Here is a 22,305-nt window from a genome sequence, read left to right on the forward strand (position 1 = left end):
TCTATCTGAGTGCAACCGCTAATAAGAAACGAAGTGTGGGAGTTTTCGCAGGATTCCCATGATAGTTATCTGAGACGATACATAATTGTCTTTACAATAACGTACACTAAGCGAAGAACGAACGATAACATCAAAAAAGATTATAGATCCTAGCCAGAGGCAGCTTCGCCGCTGGCGGGGCATCCATCAGTATCTCGTCTGCATGCACCTCATAAGTCTCAGGGTCGACCTTCATTTGTGGTGTTGCATCGTTCCACTTCATATCCTTCTTCGTCACATTTCTACAGCCACGGACCGCTTCGAAACGCTTAGACAGACCGTAAGACGCTACGACACCGGAGGTGATGGATATCTCAGAGACGAAGTAGACCGAATTAAGCGCCGCAGACGAGGGATAGGAACCCCACATTGGCCTCCCCAAGAAAGGCTGAACTGTTGGTATTGAGGCATTCGCATCGCCCATCTATCAACATAAATCAGTCAAAGCAATGAATTATCGCGTGCGTGAAGGCTGACCTGGCTCCAAGCGATGACGCCTGACTTAAGTACCATCTCAGGCTTGATCCCAAAGTTCTCGGGTTTCCAGAGGACGAGATCCGCGAGAGTTCCAACTTTGACATGCCCTACGAGATGACTTATGCCATGTGTAATAGCCCTTGAATCATAAAGATACAATCGCGATGCTTAGTGCACATATGAGTTGAATAGACTATGGGCGTACGGGTTGATGGTGTATTTCGCGATATATCTTTTGACTCTTCCGTTGTCGACACCATCGCCGTCGCCCAAAGACGTGAGAGGCCCTCTGACTTCTCGCATTTTGCTTGCCGTTCGCCACGTTCGACTCACAACCTCACCAACACGGCCCATGGCTTGCGAGTCGGAGCTAATCATCGATATGGCACCAGTGTCGTGTAAGACATCCTCAGCTGCGACAGTTTCGGCACGAATGCGAGATTCGGCAAACGCGAGATCTTCGGGAATAGACTTGTCCAAATGATGACAGACCATGAGCATCTGTACCGAAGATGTGAGTGCTGGTACTAAGTTGTTATTCGATCCCGCGAAATACTTACGTCCAAGTGTTCATCAAGAGTGTTATTCGTAAAGGGACGAGTAGGGTTTGTGGAAGAAGGAAGTACGTTGTCAAGGCCACACACGACAATGATATCAGGAGCATGTCCTCCACCTGCCATAGAAAACAAATCAGTCGAGCAAGTATCGATGGATTAAAAGGTCACAAACCAGCCCCTTCCGTATGATACGTATGGATCGTGCGATTTCCGAAGGCAGCAATAGTGCCTTAATGATCATGAGATAATGAGTTAAGAATGCCTTTGCGAGGCCTTACTTTCGACGAAACCACTCTCGTTCAAAGTGTCCGTGTGTATATTGACCTATTGTATGATTTCGATTTGGAAAAGGCTCTTCGATGATAACGGTACTTACCTGTACATCGTACTTGTCTCCAACATCCAAGCAGTTCACGATCACTGCTGGCGTTGATCCCCAATCTTCATGCAGTTTCAGCCCAGCAGCCCCTGCCTTGATAATATCCTCCAAAGCCTTCGGACCTGCATCATTCCCTTTACCCGTGATGGCAAAATTCATCGGCAGACCATCCATTGCAGCGAACATATGTTGCATGTAGAAAGGACTGGGAGTGCAGGTCGTGGCATTCGTACCCGAACTTGGCCCCGTGCCCCCGCCGATCATGGTCGTTGTCCCCGCTGCTAGTGCCTCAGTCACCTGGGTAGGAGAGATAAAATGTACGTGGGCGTCGATTGTACCCGCAGTCAGAATGAGCTTTTCGCCTGCTATGACTTCTGTGCTGGACCCAATGACTAGGTCAGGATGGACGGAGGACATCACGTCGGGGTTCCCGGCCTTGCCTATACCGCTAATCTTTCCGTTTTTGACGCCGACGTCAGCCTGTTGTGATGTATCAGTATTCTAGGTCTTGGGAGTGTGAATGAGGTATTAGCCTTGCCTTATAGATGCCAGACCAATCGACGACGAGGGCATTTGTGATCACAAGATCAAGGGTTTCGGAAGATGGCCTGTTGGTTGCTTGACCCATGCCCTCACGGATGGATTTACCTGACCGTAGAGCGGAGTTAATCATGAATCAAAGGGAAACGGTCGAATGATTACCTCCCCCGAACTTGACTTCATCACCATACACTGTCTACACTCAGTGAATATTAATACACAGATCAGCGAAGTCGAAAGTCTTACCTCGTCGCGTTCAACTTCGATCCACAGCTCTGTGTCTCCAAGACGAATTCGGTCTCCGACTGTTGGTCCATACATAGCGATATATGCATCGCGTGCGATATCGGTATCTTCGTTTACTACAAGAGCTCCTGGTTCCGGTGTATGTCCAAAGCCTTTTTGGATAAGACTGTGCACGATGCTGTCGGTCCGAGAAATATCGAACACGCCTGTTGCCAACGCATTCCCTCCCGTGATGAGCTTTGCCCCTGAGATTGTACAGAGTGTCACTACTTTAGTATCCCCAGGTTCAAATCGAACAGCTGTTCCTGCAGGGATGTCAAGGCGTTTTCCGTAAGCCTTGCCACGGTCGAACATCAAAGCTGCATTTGTTTCGATGAAATGATAGTGGGATCCGATCTGTAATTCCTCGAACCTGATCAATTTTTTCAAGCAAGAGATACAGTAAACTAAACAAACCAGACCTGAATTGGGCGATCACCGTTGTTTGTCACTCTCACTCTCAGCCGCTCTCTACCTTGATTGATCGTAATCCTTTCTTTTCTCGCAATGACAGCCCCAGGGGAATTATTGCGCTCGTATTCGGAAGGGTCGACGATAGGGAACATATCAAGAGACGGAATTGGGAGGAATGAACCGTACAGTGCGGCATCCAAATTTCCATCCTCCGTACAGACTGGATCGTGAACAGTGACAAGAAATACTCTGAATGAGATCATGAGGATATAGTATGATATATAGACACAAAACAAAGCGCACCCATCTTTGAATGTCCCTTCAACCTGAATCTGGTGTAATAGGCTGGGAACACTAGGCAACACATGCCTCCTCCCAAGTAGCGTTTTGCCATGTTGCATTAGCTCTGCAACAGAATTCTTTCCATCACGGATGCGCTCTTGAAGTTGGGATGCAATCAAGGCTGTAGCCTCTGTCTGGTTGAGCCTAAGTCCCCGAGCGAGCCTCTTTTGAGCAAGAAAGCCAGCCTATCTCGGTCGAACATAAGCATTGTGTACTATACGCGCAAACGAGGAGAGGACCTGGTGTAGGAGAAGCCTTTCCTGTTCCCGTGGAAGAATGCGCATATTCGTGACAGTTATGGATGATGATACGGAGGAATGCTGAGGCTCTCTGAGGCTGCTCCTGAGATGAAGATTCGAGACGAGGATGGACAATGGTCATATTGTAAGCGATAAGATAAGTTGCTTCAGGCACAACCATTCGATTCTCGCTAAGGGCACGTACAGTGCTGGACACGCAAACACGGTAAATTTGGATGATCATTTCTTACGGCTACTGGAGGTATCAGAATAGATGCAGATACACCTATAGAGTAATTTGAATGTGCTCCGGAGAAAATTGCACGAGCGGTTTCCTCAAAAAATGCCTATTAAGAGAAAAAAAGTACGCAAAATATTGGTCGCCCCTTGTTTCTCGTGGGAAATTCATCAAAAAAGCTCCAATCGACTCCTTTTGAGCTGCTGGGTTTGATGGTAGCATTGGTTTGTCAAAAATAAATGTGTGTCGGGCAGAAAAAAATAAAAAATCTATTGCACATGATACTCTAAACATCATATCTGACCCTCGCCACCATAGTTGCCCTCCTAGTAAAAAGAAAAGAAAAAGGAATATAGATAGCTTCCAAAATTGGCAGCCTAATGGAGAGTCAGCCATTGTAAATCTTTCTAATACTGAAGATAAAGGGGATGATCTTACCAGCTGGCATCCACATCCAACTTGCATCATGGTGGCTTCTCTAGTTCTACTACAAGGGAAGGTTAGGCTGAGACACCTAACTCCACAACTGCTCTCTCAAATCAACCTGTTTATGCTCCAGCCATCTGAGCCTCTCTAATACATTCAGGCTTAGTTTATAGAATATATAACACTGAGTGAGCTATGAGCCATCATTTTGTTGGCCCATTTTCTCGATTTTACTTTCATTTTCCCACGCTCACAATATGTAGCTATCAACACCTCCTAGCTGATAACCGGTTAAAAAGTCCTGCGGAGTTCTACATAGCGCCCTATCATAGATGTCATTCGGCGGTCACTGAACGGAAATATGGTATCGAGTCCAAATATGATATGGCGGGCGCTGCGTACACTCTTGCTCTCAGGTCATAAAACGAACCTGAACATCGTCTGCACCAACGTCAAAACTTAGCACTCATTCTGCCCATACTAGTGCCAGGCATGGCTTCATGGCTTTTTAGTCACCGTGATCTAAGCGTTACGTCATGGGCGCTTGAAGAGTAGTCCTTCCCGTTCGTTCAGTCTTTGACGCGATTTCTCCACCGTTTTCTCCTTTCCCAGACACTTGCTGCTGTTCACGTTGCGCAAGAGCTGGGAAGGCAATATGTCGACATCAATGCCTGATCAAAGTGCTAACGAGGAAACACCTCTTATGGGCTCTGCGCTCATTGAGGCCGATCGTCCTCAAAAGCGTACTCCTTTACCAATGGGTCAGATCGCAATCTTGTTGCTCGTACAAATGGCAGAGCCGATAACATCTCAGTCCATATTACCTTTCATCAATCAAGTGAGCCGTTTATGTGCTGCTATAGTAGAGCTGTTGAAAAGTTGAGGTTGACCCTGATATTAAACGTCTGTGGAGTAGCTTATCAGTGAGCTGGATATCACTGGCGGGGACGAACGAAAAATTGGGTATTATGCAGGATTTGTGGTGCGAGACCTTCATCTTGCTTCATCGTATACTTACAGCTTACGAGCACCCTACAGGAATCGTTATTCTTTGCGGCTGAAGCTTTGATGGTGCTTCAATGGAGTCGGTTGTCAGATCACATCGGTCGCAAACCTGTCCTCATTTCAGGGCTTCTGGGTCTCACAATATCCATGCTGTGGTTCGGTCTATCGAGGACGTTCTGGACCGTTGTCTTAAGGTGCGATTTCCTCTAATATCAATCAAGTTCGTACTCACATCCTTGACCTCGCAAGTCGCGCGTTCGCCGGCGCCACAAACGGCAACATCGCTGTCATGAAAAGCATGATGGCAGAAGTGTCCGACGAAACCAACATCGCCCAGGCTTTCTCACTAATGCCAGTTGTTTGGGCTACAGGCACAACTATAGGGTCTGTTCTTACCGCTTCATCATTCGCATGAAGATTGTTAACTGGTTCCAAGGCCGTTTATGGGTGGTGTGTTTTCCCGTCCACATGATCGCTTCCCGGGTATGTTCGGGAGCCAGTTCTGGGAACGGTACCCTTACTTCTTACCGTGTGCGATTACTGCCGGCTACTGCATGATATCATTCGTCACGGCAGCAGTCTTCCTGAAGGAGGTCAGGACTACATTCCAATTTCATATCGCTGTCACATCATTCAAACTATTTACAGACTTTGCACACGACCATTTCGTTAAAGAGATCGCGACGGTCCGATCCAGAACAAACTATTGTCGTGTATGGAACAGCAGAGGGGGCTGCGGTCGAACGCGGAGAAACACAAACTCCTCTGCAAGTGAAAGCGTTGGCAGAGAAACCGGTGTCGCTGCAGGCCCTGCTCACCAAACCCGTGCTGATCTCTGTAGCCAATTACGGGTTTCTCGCTTTGCTGGATATTGCCTTGGGTGCGCTTGCTCCATTGTTCTATTCGACCCCGATTGAATTCGGGGGTTTGGGGCTTCCTCCGGCTACCATCGGACTGTGCATGGGTGCCTTCGGAGTGATGAACGGCGTCTTCCAGGGTCTCTTCTTCTCTAGGATCATTGAGCGTTTAGGTCCCAAGCGCCTTTTCATGACCGGCATGGCATCATTTGTACCAATTTTCGCTCTTTTTCCGGCTTCAAACCTTCTCGCCCGCCGGCTGGGTTTGTCACTTCCTGTCTGGCTCACGCTAGCGATTCAACTAGCGACAATGGTCGTAATGGACATGTCATATGGCGCGTCCTATACCACCCGAATGAACCTAGAGGAGCAGTGTCTGATTTAGTTCACAGGTTGCATCTTCATTTACATCACCTCCGCTTCACCGAATAAGCGCTCGCTTGGTGCGACAAATGGGTTTGCGCAGACGGTAATATCGGTTGTGCGGACTATTGGGCCGGCAATGTCAACATCTCTATTTGCGCTCACGACGGAGAGACATATTCTCGGAGGATATGGTGTTTACATTATCCTCATGACAATTACCGCGGGATCCTTGCTGGTGGCTGCTCATCTCCCTCATGGCGCCTGGAAGCACAACTAAAAATATGTGGAAGGGTTTTATCATGCCAGAAACCGTTACCACAATAGATCTTTTACCTTCTTGTTGCTCACGGTCCCTTGTTATCGCGCTTCTAGGTGCCGAAATGACACACTGGAAATGGAACGGAGACAATCTCCCGAGGTTCTTATTTTTAGAATTGCATGGATGTATATCCATGAGATTATTTTGTGAAACATAGGTATGATCCTTTCTGATTAGGTTGCTAAATAAATGATTGATTTTGGATAACACCATATATGTCAAGTCCATTAATCATGGACTCGGAAGAGAGATTGTCTGGTATGTACATAGTTCGCATATACTCCTTAGATCCCTTGCGGAGCCAAGGGATTCGTCGAGGCAAAAACGCTGTTTCTCCGCGATGATTCAAGTGAACCACTGTACCGGTTTGGTTCCCGATGTCGAAGGACTTGGCTGGCTTGGCGGCAGCCAATTTAAACGGCTAACTTTTGCTTCAGCTTCAGTGTCTAGTGTCTAGTCTTGTGCATGAAACTCGATCGAACTCCTTTCAAGAATCGAGGCAGTTGAAATATCGAGATACAATTCACTGGTCTCAGCGGCGCGGTATGTTTGGCCTTGTTCAGAAATATAATCGTTCATCCTGCATCGACCGAGTGCTCAAGTTTGAATCATTAGCGTCGGATTAGCCAACGTCCTTCGACATCCACAGAGGCTCTCCTCTTTGTAACTTCGACTCATACGACCAGTTGTCGTACACGCCAATTCAGTCAGTATTACGAAAATCAATGCCCACACATCCAGCCGATTCCCGACTCTCAGAACAATTGATCAAGTTTCGGTTTTTATTGAGACGACTTTAGGCGTTCGACCGTTGTGCGCCTCGAGAGGACGATTCGCCTATGTTTGTACCTTCGCAATTTGTTGCATATTTTAAGTGTCTCCGAGACGCAACTGAGTTTAAAAAACATTTTGAGCAAGCGCTCAGCCTCCGTCCAACCAGTCGTTATATGGACACATCCAACGCCGCGCAAGCTATGATGCCTTTGGAATCCCTCTTGGAACACATGATCTCATGGTACGCAAGTTGGTTCGCTTTTCTCTCGTTTTCTCTATTCACCAATATTTTACTACATGCAGATGCCCTGAACTGCCGATTGCTCACCTTCTCTTCTTTTGTGTGCGATACGCCGCTGCGCGCTGATGACTTACGTGGCCTGAAGTTCCGCTGACGTTGTCAATTCTAAGTTTATCATCTTCTAGCGAAACCAGGCCCATTTTTAGCCAGCCCTTAGCAATAATTCTGGCCGTAAAGGTAACCTCAAAGTCTTGAGGAACCCCGCCTTGAAGCGCTCACGCGCTCATGTCCTGGTCTCTTTCGGAACGTTGTGCGCCACTTCCTCTAATAAACACATATCGGATCATGCACAGCGACGTATCGCGGTACCGGCGGCCGTCTGATTCAATAGCGAAGATCAGTCATCCGAAAAGCGTATGTCTCATCTTTAACAAACATAGACATTACTCTTTCAGACATAGATTCCTTTTTCCCTCAGGACCGCCGTCCCTGGGTCAATTGAGAACTGAATGTGCCTTTGTGTACACCGTTTCTTCGAATTCCGCTTCCTCAAGCTTCGATGCTCCGCAGCCTCAAGGTTCCTGTTCCCGCGATGGTGTATGATTGATCCGGAATTTCCTCGTCAGATAGGTGGTGACTCGATAAAACCCTTGCCAGTCGTGAAATGTGCTGAGATTTTTTGTCTTGTGCCGTGCAGTCTTCATTGAATGTGAGTACACGAGTGCTATGGAATTGTAAGGGGTAATTTCGACTGATTTTTCCCCCTCAAAAAACAGTAATGATGATCAGGCTGTAGGTTTGCCTTCTACAGCTCCATGACTACCAACGCACTGCTGAGATTCGATTTCGGATCATCCAGGTTCGTCACTGTGAGCGGCCAATTTCTGAGAAGAGCGGAAAGAGACGGGTATACTCTTCGGTGAACCATGGAGAACAACCGTCTTCATCCATCGGTGCCGACAGTCACCTTGATGTAGTTTTCGGATGGTCATCGCTTCGTGCGTCTTTGTTGACCCTTTTTCGTCATTCTCTAGGTCCTGTGCCGCGTCCGTTGGGTTCATGCCAAAAATTATTGTGGCAGAAAATACGTAAAAAAACGATGGCTCGAATATAATATAATAATCTTGCACATCCTTACTTACATAATTTCTCAATGCGTGACTCGGAGGGTCTCGGCGCATTCCCTTAGCCGTGATCCGGGCTTTCATTTGTCGTAATTCCTACCAGTTCCTACCTCGTCCGCGAGACCGCTACCCTACAAACGAAGAATACGCTACCACCAGGACCCGGACACGAACGGGAGCACACACACATGTGGAGAAAGTTACCAGCGGCATCCAGTTGTCCCTGAACGATCCGTCCCGGCGCGTTCCCATTTGGAACGAGATGCGCGTACGAATTCTAAACCAGCCTCTTCGTGTGATGACATAGGCATCCCTCGCTCAGGTATAAAATAGCAGCTTGTGTTTCACAGGACAATTCAAGATACCGTCTTCCACAGTTTGACCAGCATGCATCGATTTGCAAATTCTCTACTATGCGCAGTATTGCTCGCTATCTCTGTCTCTGCGGCACCTGCGAGCAACCCGTCTGCAGCGACATCTAGTACCGCTTTGGCATCGCCGGTATCCGTATCCAACTCGACTGATTCGACCGCGTCGGTCTCTGGACCACCCAGTGCGACGTCGGACGCGTCAGCAGCTAGCCCAAGCCCGACGGTTCCTTTTGCGAGTGACGACCCAAACACTGTCATCTTCTCCCCGGGCGCAGACGTCCAGCCTGAAGCTCAACGTGGCACACTCGGCAGCACTGTTATCGGTCCTCAGAATGTGCAAATCGATAGGCAGAATCCTGACTTTCTTGCACCCCCCACCACGGACAATGGTGACGTGTGAGTACTTGGTATGTTTGTATGCATGGCTATTTATTGATGATTCAATCCCAGGTCGAATGCGAAGTGGCCTTTCGGTCTTAGTCACAATCGGATCCAGACTGGAGGCTGGGCAAGGCAGCAAAACAGTGAGCTCATTCCAGAGCGAGATGCCTTATGACGTGGTGACGCTCACAACCCTCGTGCAATTCAGTCGAGAATATGCCAATTGCCACGCGTTCGTTATTCAAAGTTGTACCAGTCACTGTTTGATCGCTAACGAATCGCAGAGATGGCCGGAGTTGACATGCGACTTGAACCCGGCGCTGTTCGGTACGTAGAGATCCTAAGCGCTGACGTTCTCCTATTTTGAAATGTTTGTTCAAGGGAGCTACATTGGCACAAGACATCCGAAGTATGTGTATAAGTGCCTTTTGTATAACCGAGGAGTCTGATGTCAGCTTTCTCAGTGGTCCTATGTCATCAAGGTAGATCTCTTTGACTACGCCGGCTGCTTCGAGTTCTGAATCTTCTCGGGCAGGGCTCGACTCAAGTTACGGCCGTTGATCAAGACGGGAAGAACTATCTGGCCACCGTGGTAAACATTTTCTACTTTTGACCACAGATTATACATTAATGTCCTTCGGATAACATAGAACGCAGGTGACCTTTGGTACTTCCCTCCGGGCATTCCGCACTCCCTTCAAGCGACGAATGACTCGGCTGAGGGAACCGAGTTCCTGCTGGTCTGTCGTGTTATCTTTGATACGCGATACGCGTACACATCTGCACCCACAGGTTTTCGATGATGGTGCTTTTAGCGAAGACGCTACCTTTCTGGTACAGTTTCTCATTTTCGGATGCTGTATCTGTATTTTCTTGTGCTAACTTGGACATCTCAGCTGACCGATTGGCTTGCGCATGTCCCAAAGGAGGTCATCGCTAAGAACTTCCAGACTGACATTTCGGCGTTTGATGATATCCCTGGAAGGGAGCTATACATTTTCCCCGCTGGTATGAGAATGCAACAATCCGTATCTAGTCACTGTATCCGACGTCGCTTCTCTAGCGGTTCCATCTTCGGATGCTACCGCCGTCTCAGATCCGCAAGGCCAGGTTCCAAATGCCTTCTCTTTCGCCATGTCCAAGATCAATGCCACCCAATTATCAGGTGGAACTGTTAAGATTGTGGATTCGACGACTTTCCCTATCTCAACGACCATCGCTGCTGCGGACGTCACTGTTGAACCTGGAGCTATGAGGGAGTTACACGTAAGCTACATTCTACCCTTGATAGTGGCACCCTGACTGACATCTTGGCTACTTAGTGGCATCCTACTCAGGATGAATGGACTTATTTCATGTTGCGTCTTTTGACATTTTCAATATACGTCGTTTTCACAAGTTGTGTAGTGAAGGCGATGCTCGCATGACAATCTTTGCATCACAAAGCAACGCACGGACATTTGATTATCAAGCTGGCGATATTGGATATGTTCCTGCATCTTTCGGTCGGCCACAATTCAATTAGCATTGCGGTCATTGCTCACAATATATATTCAGGGCATTATGTCGAGAATATTGGTAATACGACCTTGCACTACCTTGAGATCTTCAAGACGGGTAAGCACACACCGTTACGTACATAGGATTTGAATTAATGGGGCCCCGCTTTATGTAGATCGATTCCAGGATGTCAGCCTGAGCCAGGTGAGAGCCGTTGCGCCCCTGCCCCTACACTTTTCCTTATCATATTTTGCAGTGGCTTGCTCTCACTCCGCCCGAGCTAGTCAAAGCTCATCTCGGCCTCTCTGATGCTACGATTGCAACTTTGAAGAAGACGAAACAAACGGTTGTTGGTCCCTCGTGATGCAGATGGTCGATGATTGTTTGGTGTGCATTGAGTCTGATTGTGTTGCAGTATAAGGCTTATGTATCTTCGTCCCTCGCAATGAATTATGTAGTCGTGATGATTTAGGCAGAGTGATTTCCATTTGATTTTTCTGGAAAGTCAGCCTCATCTCCGAGATTCTCCTAGGCTCCTACCTATCGCCGTGTTGAGGGGCTGACTCCTACTATGATAAGATAACGGAAAACATATGAAATGAGTACACCCCCGGTGCTTCGTATAAAATGATGAGTTCCGACCCGTTGCTTCCATCGTAGTCTCCGTGGCTGACCTTACACAGAAGATAGTCGTTCTGTGTATAAGGTCTCGCAGGTAGTACCGATTTCGGCATTAACCGAGCGCGGTCAAGGGTTTTCGAGCCCATGCCGAGCCATGCCGTGCTTAATAATACATCATGCATCAGCTCTTTGACAAATGTGTCAGCATGATTATCATACAAAGCTAAGACTCAAAGTGGAGAGATAAAAACATGTTTGGGACATATAAACATGCATCCCCCATTCTACTATCCTAGAAGGAATCTACCCATTGCTTCCTTGGATCTCTCTCCATTCTATCAAGGGGCTAATTAACATCCAAATCCCCCTAAAAATATCACACTATGTCCAAATGTAGCAGGTCTAACTCTGCTATAACTACACATGACTTGTGTGTATGCAGAATGACAAATAAATGGCCAAAAGCTTAATGATATTTTGGCTAAGATTGGGAAGGCATGATAGACCCTCAGAAAGTTCCTCCACTATTTATTTGCAGAACCTAAGAAAACCTTAAAGAAAGAGAAAGGAGACAATAAACTAGAAAAGATACCAAGTTGATCAGACAGCCATTGGCATTATGTGACCAAGTAGCAGATGTAAATTGCCAGTCATAAGGGCCAATAGGCCAAGGAACTAGGCCATATAAGATTTTTTTGAGATTAGCAAGCCTTGTAAGAGTTGACCAACTGTTATTAGCTATTAATTGTGTAAGTGCTTTTAGAGAGTATAGTGTTTTTAAAGAGAGGAGTTCAAGTCTATTGATTGTGCGAGTGTACATCATGTTACATCACACAAAGCATGTGACCAGTTGGGTTAGGACACATAAGTCAAATGTTATTATTTCATTATGCTGTTTACATATAATAGTTGGAAAGCAGAAAACATATTAAATTCAGGCCAAAACACCTACTACCTACAAAGGGGGTTGATTTGGAAGTAGTCTACTTTCATCAGTACTTTCCCTATTGTGTCTAAAATACTAGAATTACCTTATATAGGTACTTTCCAGCTATTTTAGTATACAAGTTCCCAGTTTTCTAGTAGATTCACTGGATATTCTAAAAAGGTGTATTTTAGCATTTCTACAGTGCCAAATAGGCAAAGTCAACAATTTTGCTAACTCCCTAGGCAGAATTATTTTAGGACAAACTAAGTTCAGATTCGGACTCAGGGAAGCAAAAGGAGTCAAAAAATGCCCTTTATGGAAGTTCCCACGGTAAAATGGGGGTGGCCAATTTTTTGGGCAAAAAAACATAAAATGTAATTAGGCCTAAAATGGCATCAGAGTCAATCTGAGTCAATCTCAGGTTAGCATTGTATCAACAGACATCATTGTGCACTGCCCAACCCTTCTGTGTGACTTCTGTTTGCATACAGCCTACTCCACCACTTTCCCTATAAGCCCCTTATGATATGTATCCATAAACCACTATGATTGATTAAAAAATTGGTGAATCACCTTGACAGGACACTTATTGAGGCATTGCTGTGCCACTTTCTTTGCATCCTCAAATTTGACTTTGTAAATTTTATAGTACTAATGCTTGCATCAGCCCCAGTACTGAATAATATGAACATGCCATAAAAAAAAAGACTGAAGAGACTGACTATCTCAATAGGATCAAGCTCACAATGGAACTTTAGAAGAAAGATGCAAATGTGACCTTGAGCTTTTAAAGTCTGCTCAAGAAGGGATTCTTGAAAAAAAAATCATCCTGCCTGCCCAAGAGTCAGGCTATATGCAAGTGTCATTCTTAAAAGGACAAATTGGAAAACACTTAGCCTTTATTGTGTAGACATCAAAGCTACATTTTGTAAGAGTCTGCTGCAATCCCTTTGCCTTGCCATTCTTGGTTGTTATCTTGCTTACTAAGAAATAACTATTGAACTTTGTCTGGCCCTCTCACACTCACTTCCACTCCAGGCATTGCTGCATATGCACCAACTTGTTGTTGATAATAGGACTATGTGAGTGTGATTTATGTAGACCTGCTATTTATGGTCCATCCAGTATTGATTATAATGTACTTTTTTGAGAACTCATCAGGTTTTTCATAGATAAGAGCTAGTCTCTGTCTTATGGATTATCAAGATCAATATCCTTCATGTCTTCTTTGGTGTCTGACTCAAATTCAGGTGAGTTTCTTGAGTGGATCGATTTTTTGTGAAGATGCTGAATTTTTGATGTATATTTCTTTCTTGGAGGGTGCCCTTGGGGATGCTTTGAATACTACATAAGTTGGTAGTTTAGTGTGTCTTGGTTTGAAAATGCACCACCATTACAGCCCTAGTAATTTTTTTTGGGACTATTTAAGAGTACCATTGAACTCAGATAAAAAAATGGAGTTGATTGATGCTATTTCTGAGGCCCTACCATTTAATTTGGGGGTTGGCCAATTTTTTAAGGGCCAAAATCAATAAAATGTAATCCACGTAAGATTGGCTCATGGGATTTTACTCATAAGGAGCTCAAAATGCTCGTCTATCAAATGTGCATCAATTCTGGTGGTTCCGGAGGGTGGGAAAATTAGTTGACTAAAATTGTCGACTTTGCTTGTCTGGCACTGTAGCATGCTAGTATGACTTGAGCTAGAGTTGACTAAATGTGGTAAAATAGAGAAGACTATAGCAAGAGTTGAACTAACAATTCCTTGTATAGTAGCCAAGAACTATAACTACTGTACCAAATAAGCAACGATCACTTAGGTAGTAAATAATGTATGAGTATGGTGGCATTAGCCACCTTATGTCATACTATAATTAATTAATTTTTGTCATAGCATCCAGATTTTTGGACTTAGAAAAACTAGTTTTAGAACAAATCTGCTATCTTCAAGAATAGGAAAAAAGTCTAATCCTAAACCTAAAAAATGGCAAAAATCATCTTGAAGACTCAACATCTTTGTATTTATTATGATAATTAGATGCTTTCTTCTTTATTGCAATGACTAGATTCTTTATTTAAACTGAGAAGCATAAGAAGTAGTCTATAGTATATATATTATAGCTAAACAATGATAGAAATTGTACAATTATTCTAAATATTTGCTGTTACTGTCACATATTATATAATATGACAAATGGCGAAATTTATGGGGAAAAGTCCCTGCCAAGAATTCTTAAGAATTTTGAAAAAGTGCTCTGACCAGTTAAAAGGGTTTATATTAAAGGCCCTTTCTGTACATTATTATGGCCAAATAACCACTTTTGAAGGAGTCTTAGGCAATCTTATTTCATGCTGTAGACTTGTCATAAAATGGCTAATACCATCATATATTAGCTAGACTTAGGGTGAAATTTTGACTTATTCTTGGAGAGAACTACGCTATTTTACTTTTTAGCACTTCTTGCTATTAAGCTGCTAGGCTTATCACATACTGTAGGCACTAAGAGGGGTTCCCTAAGCTATTTGAATAGTGACAGTCCAACAAATAAAGACTATTGCTCATCTTTGGGCTTGTGCAAGAAAGTATGGTTTACAGTCAACCTTATTTTTAAATAGATAGAGAAGATGGTTTTTAATAATAGGGTAATGCTTATTAGAGATAGGGCTGTCTTCTCCAATCCAATAGATAACTTTAGATGGATTTCAAGAGATAATTTGGTAAGCAGCAAGTTCTTAATATGTTGTAGTGACTCAAGAGTAATAAAGGCTTTGAGATGAATCTAGTGCTTTATCAGACTAAGTATAATACCTTGGATCTGGCAGAGTTCATAATATGTGAGCTAGAAAGGTAGCCAGATGCTAGGCACAGTGTAGAGATTGAGTTGTATATGAAGTGAATAAGCTGAACTTTTTAGAAGCTCATCTTGGCTATTAATATATGCAAACTATTTAGGATAGGATCAAGATTAGGTCTATGCTTCTAAATGTTAATCTACTTGACAGGTATTAGGACTTCTAGATAATTGAGTTTTGAATCATGATTAGTAATCCATAGTCTGTGGTATATCTATATGCAGTAACTAGGATAAGTGCTTATCCACATTATTAGAAATCTAGGAACTGATTATAATTGACATAAGTAAGTTTTTAAGCTGAAGCTTTATAAGCATTCATATGTAAGCATATTAATAGTAATCAAGTAAGTCCATAGTCTATGTCCAGATTACATGGGTATCTCCTAATGTTCTTTCTAAATCATGTGCATAGTTAATGTTAGGACATGGTTCTAACACTCACTTACTAGAGATGTAACATATTATACATAAAGATAACTTGATGTGACTGAAGAGTCTATTATGATTTGTTTTAAGCTTATATCTTATATGCTTCAATTAAAAACATAGTATGTCTTGAATAGCCTAGTCTCTAGATAGTTCCTCAAGACTGTATTTTTAGATATATCTAAGAGCATCTATAGAGTAAAATAAATTATAGACATATTACATTCTTAATCATTGAAAGTGCCAAAAAAGCAAAATAGTATGGTTCTCTCTAAAGATGGGTTAGAATATCACTTTAAGTCTAGCTAATATACTATTAAGTTAGAGACCTATCATGCACACCAATGTACTAAAAGAGGGTTTTCTAGGCTATTTAAATTATGAGACTCCAATAGGTAAAAACAATAGATTGTCTTTGAGCTTGTAGGAGAAACTCAGGGTTATTGTCTACTTTATCTTTGAAGAGATGGAAAAGATGATCTTTGAGAATGTCTTAATATTCTAATATGTAATTATATGTTATTTATGATCCAAGTGATCATTGCTCATTTAGTACAGTGGTTGTAGCCTTTGGCTAGAATTGTACTAGCATACCAGAGATGCTGGAAACACTAGAAGTCTGGAACCTAGTAAATTAGCGTGTCTAGTTAATATCAAGCTGGGGGCTTATCACATACACTAATATACAAAAAGGGGTTCCCTAGGCTATTTGGATTGTAAAGCCCCAATAATGAATTATCTTTGAGCTTATAGGAGAAAGTTAGGATCACTGTCTGCTTTATCTTCAAAAGAGATGGAGCAGATAGTCTTTGAGGGTATCTTAATGTTTAGCTAGTACAGGACTGTCTTCTCTAGTTCAATAGACCACTCTGAGGGGTACCTAACTAAGAACATGAAAGGTGGCAGGCCCTTTATATTATATGTCATAGAGACTAGAGAGCAATGAGAGAGTAGAGACAAGTCTAGTGCTTTATTAGATAATGTAGGAATGGCTCAAATCTAACAGAGTTAACAAATTATGGGCTAGGAAGGTAGCTAGTGTTATGATCACGTTCTGTTGGGCATTAACGGCGGTCTATACCGACATGATCATCATAAATATCAAGCGGCCTCACAAGGTGAGGCGTACAAACAAGGTACAGATAGTAACCTTGGTCATCCACTCCCAACGGATCACCTTATCGTTGGTCGAGTATCACGAGCCATATTGCGACGGGCATAGAATGCCACCTTACAAACTACTCACACACCGGGCATTGAACTCCTAGTCTTTCCTGGCCGGAAGGAGACGAACGGAGAAGCACAAGAGTAGTCGTATTGAGAGAGACAACTTAGAGAATACCTACGGATACATAGACGGTATTCTCACGCCCTATTTCCTAAAGTAGTATAAAAGGCCCATAGAGTAGGCTGAGGTTCTTCAGTCTATTCTCTTCGTTCGTTGTGGTCTTCCTACCACAGCACCTTCGTTCTGGTACTGTCTTCCTACAGTACTCCTCATTGCTACATCGCAATACATCTCTGGCTCCTGTGCTACACGTACAGTCGAGACCATCGTTCCACACATCCTCCACGAGTGACCTAGGGAAGAACCTCCTACTCTTGGGGTTACCGAACGAGCAGTTCGTAACACTAGAATAGACTCTTCTGCCCCTACCTTGCTTGCACTAGCTTGCTGCCACACTCTCTCTCACAACCTTACTCAGTGGGGAAATAGACCCCCATCGAGAAAGTGTTACTACACACACTCTGGAGCAAGACCTAGGCCAGGAATATCCACCCGGCACTAGACGTATAAATAACCAACTCCGTCACAACAATCGCCCTATCTGGCGCGAAGGGGACTTCTGGGTCTACGAAGACAATAACAGATTCGCCCCTCCGAACTACAATAACTGCTCATACCGAAACGGGCGTTATTACTTCACCCTTGAAGACGGAACAGAAGAAGAGGATATTTGGAACGAAACAGAAGCTCAGTGGGAACTAGCCCCACAATACAGGGAACCGGCGCCGGTAATCCCTGAAGACTTGGAGCAAGAGGAAACGACCTCAGTGTCAGACTCCGACTCACCAGACCAAACACTGATCAACACCCAAAACGAACCGCTCACCAAAATGTCGGGACAAGCTTCGACTTCTACAGACCCCCCTTCCGCAACAGTACAACCTGGAAGAGGAAAGGTCAAACTCCCAGACAACTACACAGGCAACTGCATTAAATCCCAGAAATTCATGCTCCAATGCCTCCTTTTCACAGCAGAATCCGATCGGTATAAGACCGATCAGGACAAGATATCCCTTGTGCTCTCATGCATGAGATACGGCACGGCAGGAGCCTGGGCCGAGAACTTCCTCCTCAAATCAGTAGGAGCGGACCCTCCCACTGATCTAGGTACCTGGAGGGACTTTTTAACAAAGTTCAAGCTCCAATTTAGGGAGACAGGCAAGACCAATAAAGCGCGAAGCGCACTCATGGCCTTCTCCCAAGGACAAATGACGGTTGATGAATACTCCAACCAATTCATTCTCATTGCCGCCGATGCCGACATCTCCGACAAGGAGCAAGTCCCTTACTTCCAACGCGGGTTAGACCCGCGTGTCATGGACAAAATATATGACAAGGAAGTTCAGCCAAAGGACACCATTCAGGACTGGATTAACACAGCCTGTGAAATAGACGAACGACTCAGAGCTAGATCTGCTCAAAAGGCCATCCTCGCCAACTCCACCTCCTTTCGCAGCAATTATTTGAATCGTTTCCACACTCAACCAGCCGTCTGTTATAACTCCACAACTGCCCCTCGCAGAATGAACAACCAGGTGGTTGACATGGACATCGACGCTACCAGGAAGCGTAACGCCAAAAGTCAAAAAAGAAAATTTGACGGCAAGCGGACCCCCTCCTGCTCTAACTGTGGAAAATTAGGGCATTCTGGTGCTAACTGCTGGTCGGCCCGTAGAGGCGTTCAACCAGTTCGAGGAAACTCGAAGAGACGCTTGGGTATGACAGGGAGAAGAAACCACGCGGTTGATTTGGAAGAAGAAGACGACGCACCCGCTATGGGAAACCAAGCGGGAATTCATTGGAGAATGGAGACAGAGAATGTTCATCGCAACAACCAGCGGGTACCACAACCTGGTCCTTCGATGGAACGTCCACACTCTGCCCCATCCGGACGACCCCAGACAGACCATCAGCGACGCATTATGCTACCTGACGGACGACGGGGAAACGGAGGCGTCAGTCATTCTGCTCGAATCGGAGCAGTGCTAGGAGAATTAGGAGAAGATGAAGCAAGAGAAGTGATCTTGGGACACGCGGAGCGTTTTTCCTGACCTCTCCCTCACCAGCAAAGGAGAGAGGTCAAGGACGACCCGAGTTTGATGCCCGCACTTGTATTCGTATCGGAGCAATGAATGACCATATCATCACTCCCATACGCCTGAACGTGAAGGTATCAAACAGGGATCAATACGCTGGAGCAAAAGTGACCATCGACTCGGCATGCGAGGGGGTTATAGTAAACGAAACTTGGGTCAAGAGACATCGTTTCCCCACCTATACACTCAACAACCCCATTCGCGTCCGGAACGTCGATGACACCATTAATAAAGCAGGTCTCATCCGATCCGCCTTGGATGTGAACCTCACCATTCGGGACATCAGTGGACGAACGCATACTGAGCGCATCCAGATGTTTATCTCCAATCTAGGGAAGGACGACCTTATCCTGGGAACAGATTGGTTGAAATACCACGATCCCTCCATCGAGTGGAGGCGACGTGAAGTGCACTTTGATCGGTGCCCCCAGAAATGCCAACAACCGCATGGGTTTACTAGGGCAAGGGAAGAACCGCAAAACAATAGGCGGTTATCAGACGTGGAGCCACGGCACAAACCACGCATTAACGAGCACGAAAAACAGCGCCTAGAACATCTCCGAAGATTATCGGAAGATGTAGGACTCCGCGATCATAGTGGAACGTTTGGTGTCCAACTACGAGCATACCTCAAAAGGAAATGGCTCCTATAGGACATAAGGAAATACGCCGAAGAGAAACGAAAGGCTCAAGCCAAACCATCTCTTTCACCAAACGGGGGAGAACCTGATCTCCCATACAAAACCTCAGGAAAACAGGCCATAGAGGAACCAGTTATTCGGAAACTGGCTCCCGAACCGTCAGGATTTGCCAGCTTCGACCAGGACTTGGAGGACGAAATTGTTGTCACCAATCTAAAGGAAAGAGTCCCCAAAGCGCATCACGAATTTTTGGACATTTTCAGCAAATGAAAGTCGCAGCGACTCCCAGAGCACACTTATTGGGACCACGCCATAGATCTGAAACCGACTTTCAAACCTCAAGTACCAAAAATCTACGCCTTGAGCCCAGAGAAACATGATGAATTAGGGAAATTCATCAAGGAACACCTCACTCAGGGGACCATCCGTCGATCCACCTCGCAAACGGCAGCCCCATTTTTCTTTATAGGAAAGAAAGATGGAAAACTGCGCCCAGTACAGGACTACCGCCATTTGAACTCGTACACCATCCCAAATGTGTGCCCCCTTCCACTAATCCAAGAACTATTGGACGTGATCAAAGGGGCCACTATTTTTAGCAAATTGGATGTACGGTGGGGATACAACAATATACGAATCAAAAAGGGCGACGAGTGGAAGGCGGCTTTCATTACTCCGCTGGGTTCTTACGAACCCATGGTGATGTTCTTCGGCCTCACCAACTCACCAGCCACCTTCCAGGCCATGATGAACATGATCTTCAGAGAACTTATCACAGCCCGGAAAATAACCGTATACATGGACGACATCCTCATTTTTTCCAAAAACATGACGGAACATATTCAAGTCTTGAACCAAGTTTTCCAGATCTTACGCGACAACGACCTCTACTTGAAGCCAGAAAAATGCGAGTTTTATAAAGAAAAACTCCAATATCTGGGATACACAATTTCAAAAGACCATGTCGCTATGGAAGACTCGAAGGTGGACGCTATACAAGATTGGCCAGTCCCATGCACTGTCCGAGATATTCGCTCCTTTTTAGGTCTAGGAAACTTTTACAGGCGTTTCATTGATAAGTTCTCCCTTATCGTGCGCCCTCTGCACGACCTCACCAAAAAGGATGCAAAATGGAACTGGACTTCGAAGTGCCAGGAAGCTTTTGAACGATTAAAAAAGGCGTTCATCAGTAAACCCGTTCTAAATTACCCGGACCCCATGCATCCATATCGACTAGTAACAGATGCCTCACTAATTGCTTATGGAGCCACCCTCCTGCAAGAAGGAAAAGACGGCGACTGGCACCCAGTCGCATTCCTTTCCGGGTCATTTTCACCAGCAGAACGGAATTACAACGTCCACGATCGCGAACTCCTGGCTATCATAAAAGCGTTGGAACACTGGAACCACTACCTCGAAGGTGCACGACACCCTTTTGAGATCTGGACAGATCACAAGAATCTGGAACATTTCCAAACGGCGCGAGACCTATCATGACGACATGCCCATTGGAGCCTCTATTTGAGCAGATTCGACTTCACGCTCAGCTATAAAGCAGGGTCAATGAATCATTCCGATGCTCTGTCCAGGCGTCCAGATCTAAGTGAGGGGGTGGAATCTGACAACAAAGCTCAAATTTTGCTCCCGGCCAACCTTTTCAACAAATCTGATGAAACACTGGTAGAACCGTCCCCGACACGGCATATTAAGTCCATGGAAATCGCATCCTCAGACCTCATCTCCCTCATCTGACTCTCAAAATCGGAACACGATGCCCTGACAAGGGTAGCCCTCGCCAAACTCTTGCAAGTAGGGCCACAAGGAATGAGAGGTTTACTGGGACATTGGACACACGAAGACGGAATCACCAGACGAAACGGCCATATATGCGTCCCAAAAGATGATGCCATACGAAGACTTATTGTCAAAACGCATCATGACGCACCCGCAGTAGGACACCCGGGGAGAGCCAAAACACTGGAAATGGTACAATGACACTATTGGTGGCAAAACATGACAAAATTTGTTCATGAATATGTGGACAGATGTGCTGTATGTCAATCAACCAAGAACTTGACACACAAGACACACCCTCCTATCCATCCTTTGGAAACTACCAATGTCCCTTGGCAATTCATCTCGACAGACTTCGTCACGGACCTACCCAAAAGCAAGGGGTTCGACTCGATCAATGTGGTAGTGGACCAAGGTCTGTCAAAAGGCATAGTCATCACCCCATGCAAGAAAACGATCACAGCAGAAGAAACAACCGTGCTTTTCCAGAATAACGTTTTCAATCGACATGGGTTGCCGACCAAAATAGTATCCGATCGCGGCCCTCAATTTGCGGCTAAGTTTACCTGAGAACTCTGGAAGCGGCTAGGAATCACCGCTGCTCTCAGCACGGCTTATCATCCCCAAACGGATGGAGAGACAGAACGAGTAAACCAGGAGATCAAACAGTTTCTAAGAACGTTCTGCAACTACCACCAAGATAACTGGGTGGACCTTCTGCCGTTTGCCGAATTCTCGCACAATACGCGAAAACATTCAGCCACCGGAAAATCCCCTTTCGA

At 45.1% G+C, this 22,305-nt stretch overlaps 5 protein-coding genes across 5 annotated transcripts; 4 read left to right on the forward strand and 1 right to left on the reverse strand.

Annotated features, from left to right (window-relative positions):
• Window positions 1–70: 70 nt before the first annotated feature.
• Window positions 71–3,317, reverse strand: HETIRDRAFT_157110 (putative urease; the record flags this gene model as incomplete). The annotated part of the gene is made up of 13 exons (XM_009546832.1): window positions 71–463; window positions 517–655; window positions 722–1,017; window positions 1,077–1,189; window positions 1,246–1,302; window positions 1,352–1,397; window positions 1,450–1,932; window positions 1,991–2,100; window positions 2,155–2,188; window positions 2,239–2,634; window positions 2,700–2,940; window positions 2,995–3,218; window positions 3,273–3,317. The coding sequence occupies 13 exons, from the start codon at window positions 3,315–3,317 to the stop codon at window positions 131–133; spliced, it is 2,517 nt and encodes an 838-aa protein (XP_009545127.1). The 3' UTR covers window positions 71–130.
• A 1,234-nt stretch (window positions 3,318–4,551) lies between these two features.
• HETIRDRAFT_458496 (major facilitator superfamily) lies at window positions 4,552–6,503 on the forward strand. Its single transcript, XM_009546833.1, has 7 exons — window positions 4,552–4,774; window positions 4,853–4,918; window positions 4,975–5,135; window positions 5,191–5,325; window positions 5,378–5,534; window positions 5,590–6,133; window positions 6,191–6,503. Exons 1-7 carry the CDS (start codon window positions 4,592–4,594, stop codon window positions 6,439–6,441), a joined length of 1,497 nt encoding a protein of 498 aa, XP_009545128.1. The 5' UTR covers window positions 4,552–4,591; the 3' UTR covers window positions 6,442–6,503.
• Window positions 6,504–9,009: 2,506 nt separating this feature from the next.
• On the forward strand, window positions 9,010–11,238 carry oxd1 (CUPIN, Germin, oxalate decarboxylase; the record flags this gene model as incomplete). Its single annotated transcript, XM_009546343.1, has 16 exons — window positions 9,010–9,389; window positions 9,444–9,517; window positions 9,583–9,606; window positions 9,659–9,701; window positions 9,756–9,783; window positions 9,839–9,856; window positions 9,910–9,966; window positions 10,025–10,114; window positions 10,167–10,208; window positions 10,271–10,382; window positions 10,438–10,640; window positions 10,697–10,731; window positions 10,782–10,879; window positions 10,932–10,991; window positions 11,050–11,078; window positions 11,131–11,238. 16 exons carry the CDS (start codon window positions 9,010–9,012, stop codon window positions 11,236–11,238), a joined length of 1,401 nt encoding a protein of 466 aa, XP_009544638.1.
• Window positions 11,239–17,822: 6,584 nt separating this feature from the next.
• On the forward strand, window positions 17,823–19,043 carry HETIRDRAFT_163229 (uncharacterized protein; the record flags this gene model as incomplete). The annotated part of the gene is made up of 1 exon (XM_009546834.1): window positions 17,823–19,043. The coding sequence occupies one exon, from the start codon at window positions 17,823–17,825 to the stop codon at window positions 19,041–19,043; it is 1,221 nt and encodes a 406-aa protein (XP_009545129.1).
• Window positions 19,044–19,201: 158 nt separating this feature from the next.
• Window positions 19,202–19,489, forward strand: HETIRDRAFT_24630 (uncharacterized protein; the record flags this gene model as incomplete). The annotated part of the gene is made up of 1 exon (XM_009546315.1): window positions 19,202–19,489. A coding segment is annotated over one exon (288 nt), but the record flags the coding sequence as incomplete, so codon positions are not given.
• Between the last annotated feature and the right edge of the window lie 2,816 nt (window positions 19,490–22,305).

Source organism: Heterobasidion irregulare, assembly GCF_000320585.1.
Source record: "Heterobasidion irregulare TC 32-1 unplaced genomic scaffold scaffold_04, whole genome shotgun sequence".
Classification (NCBI taxonomy): domain Eukaryota; kingdom Fungi; phylum Basidiomycota; class Agaricomycetes; order Russulales; family Bondarzewiaceae; genus Heterobasidion; species Heterobasidion irregulare.

Coding starts and splice junctions, on each gene's coding strand:
- HETIRDRAFT_458496 (XM_009546833.1), top strand. CDS start 4,592: ATGTCGACATCAATGCCTGATCAAAGTGCTAACGAGGAAACACCTCTT. Junction 4,775..4,852: donor TATTACCTTTCATCAATCAA/GTGAGCCGTTTA, acceptor TCTGTGGAGTAG/CTTATCAGTGAGCTGGATAT. Junction 6,134..6,190: donor CGTAATGGACATGTCATATG/GCGCGTCCTATA, acceptor TTTAGTTCACAG/GTTGCATCTTCATTTACATC.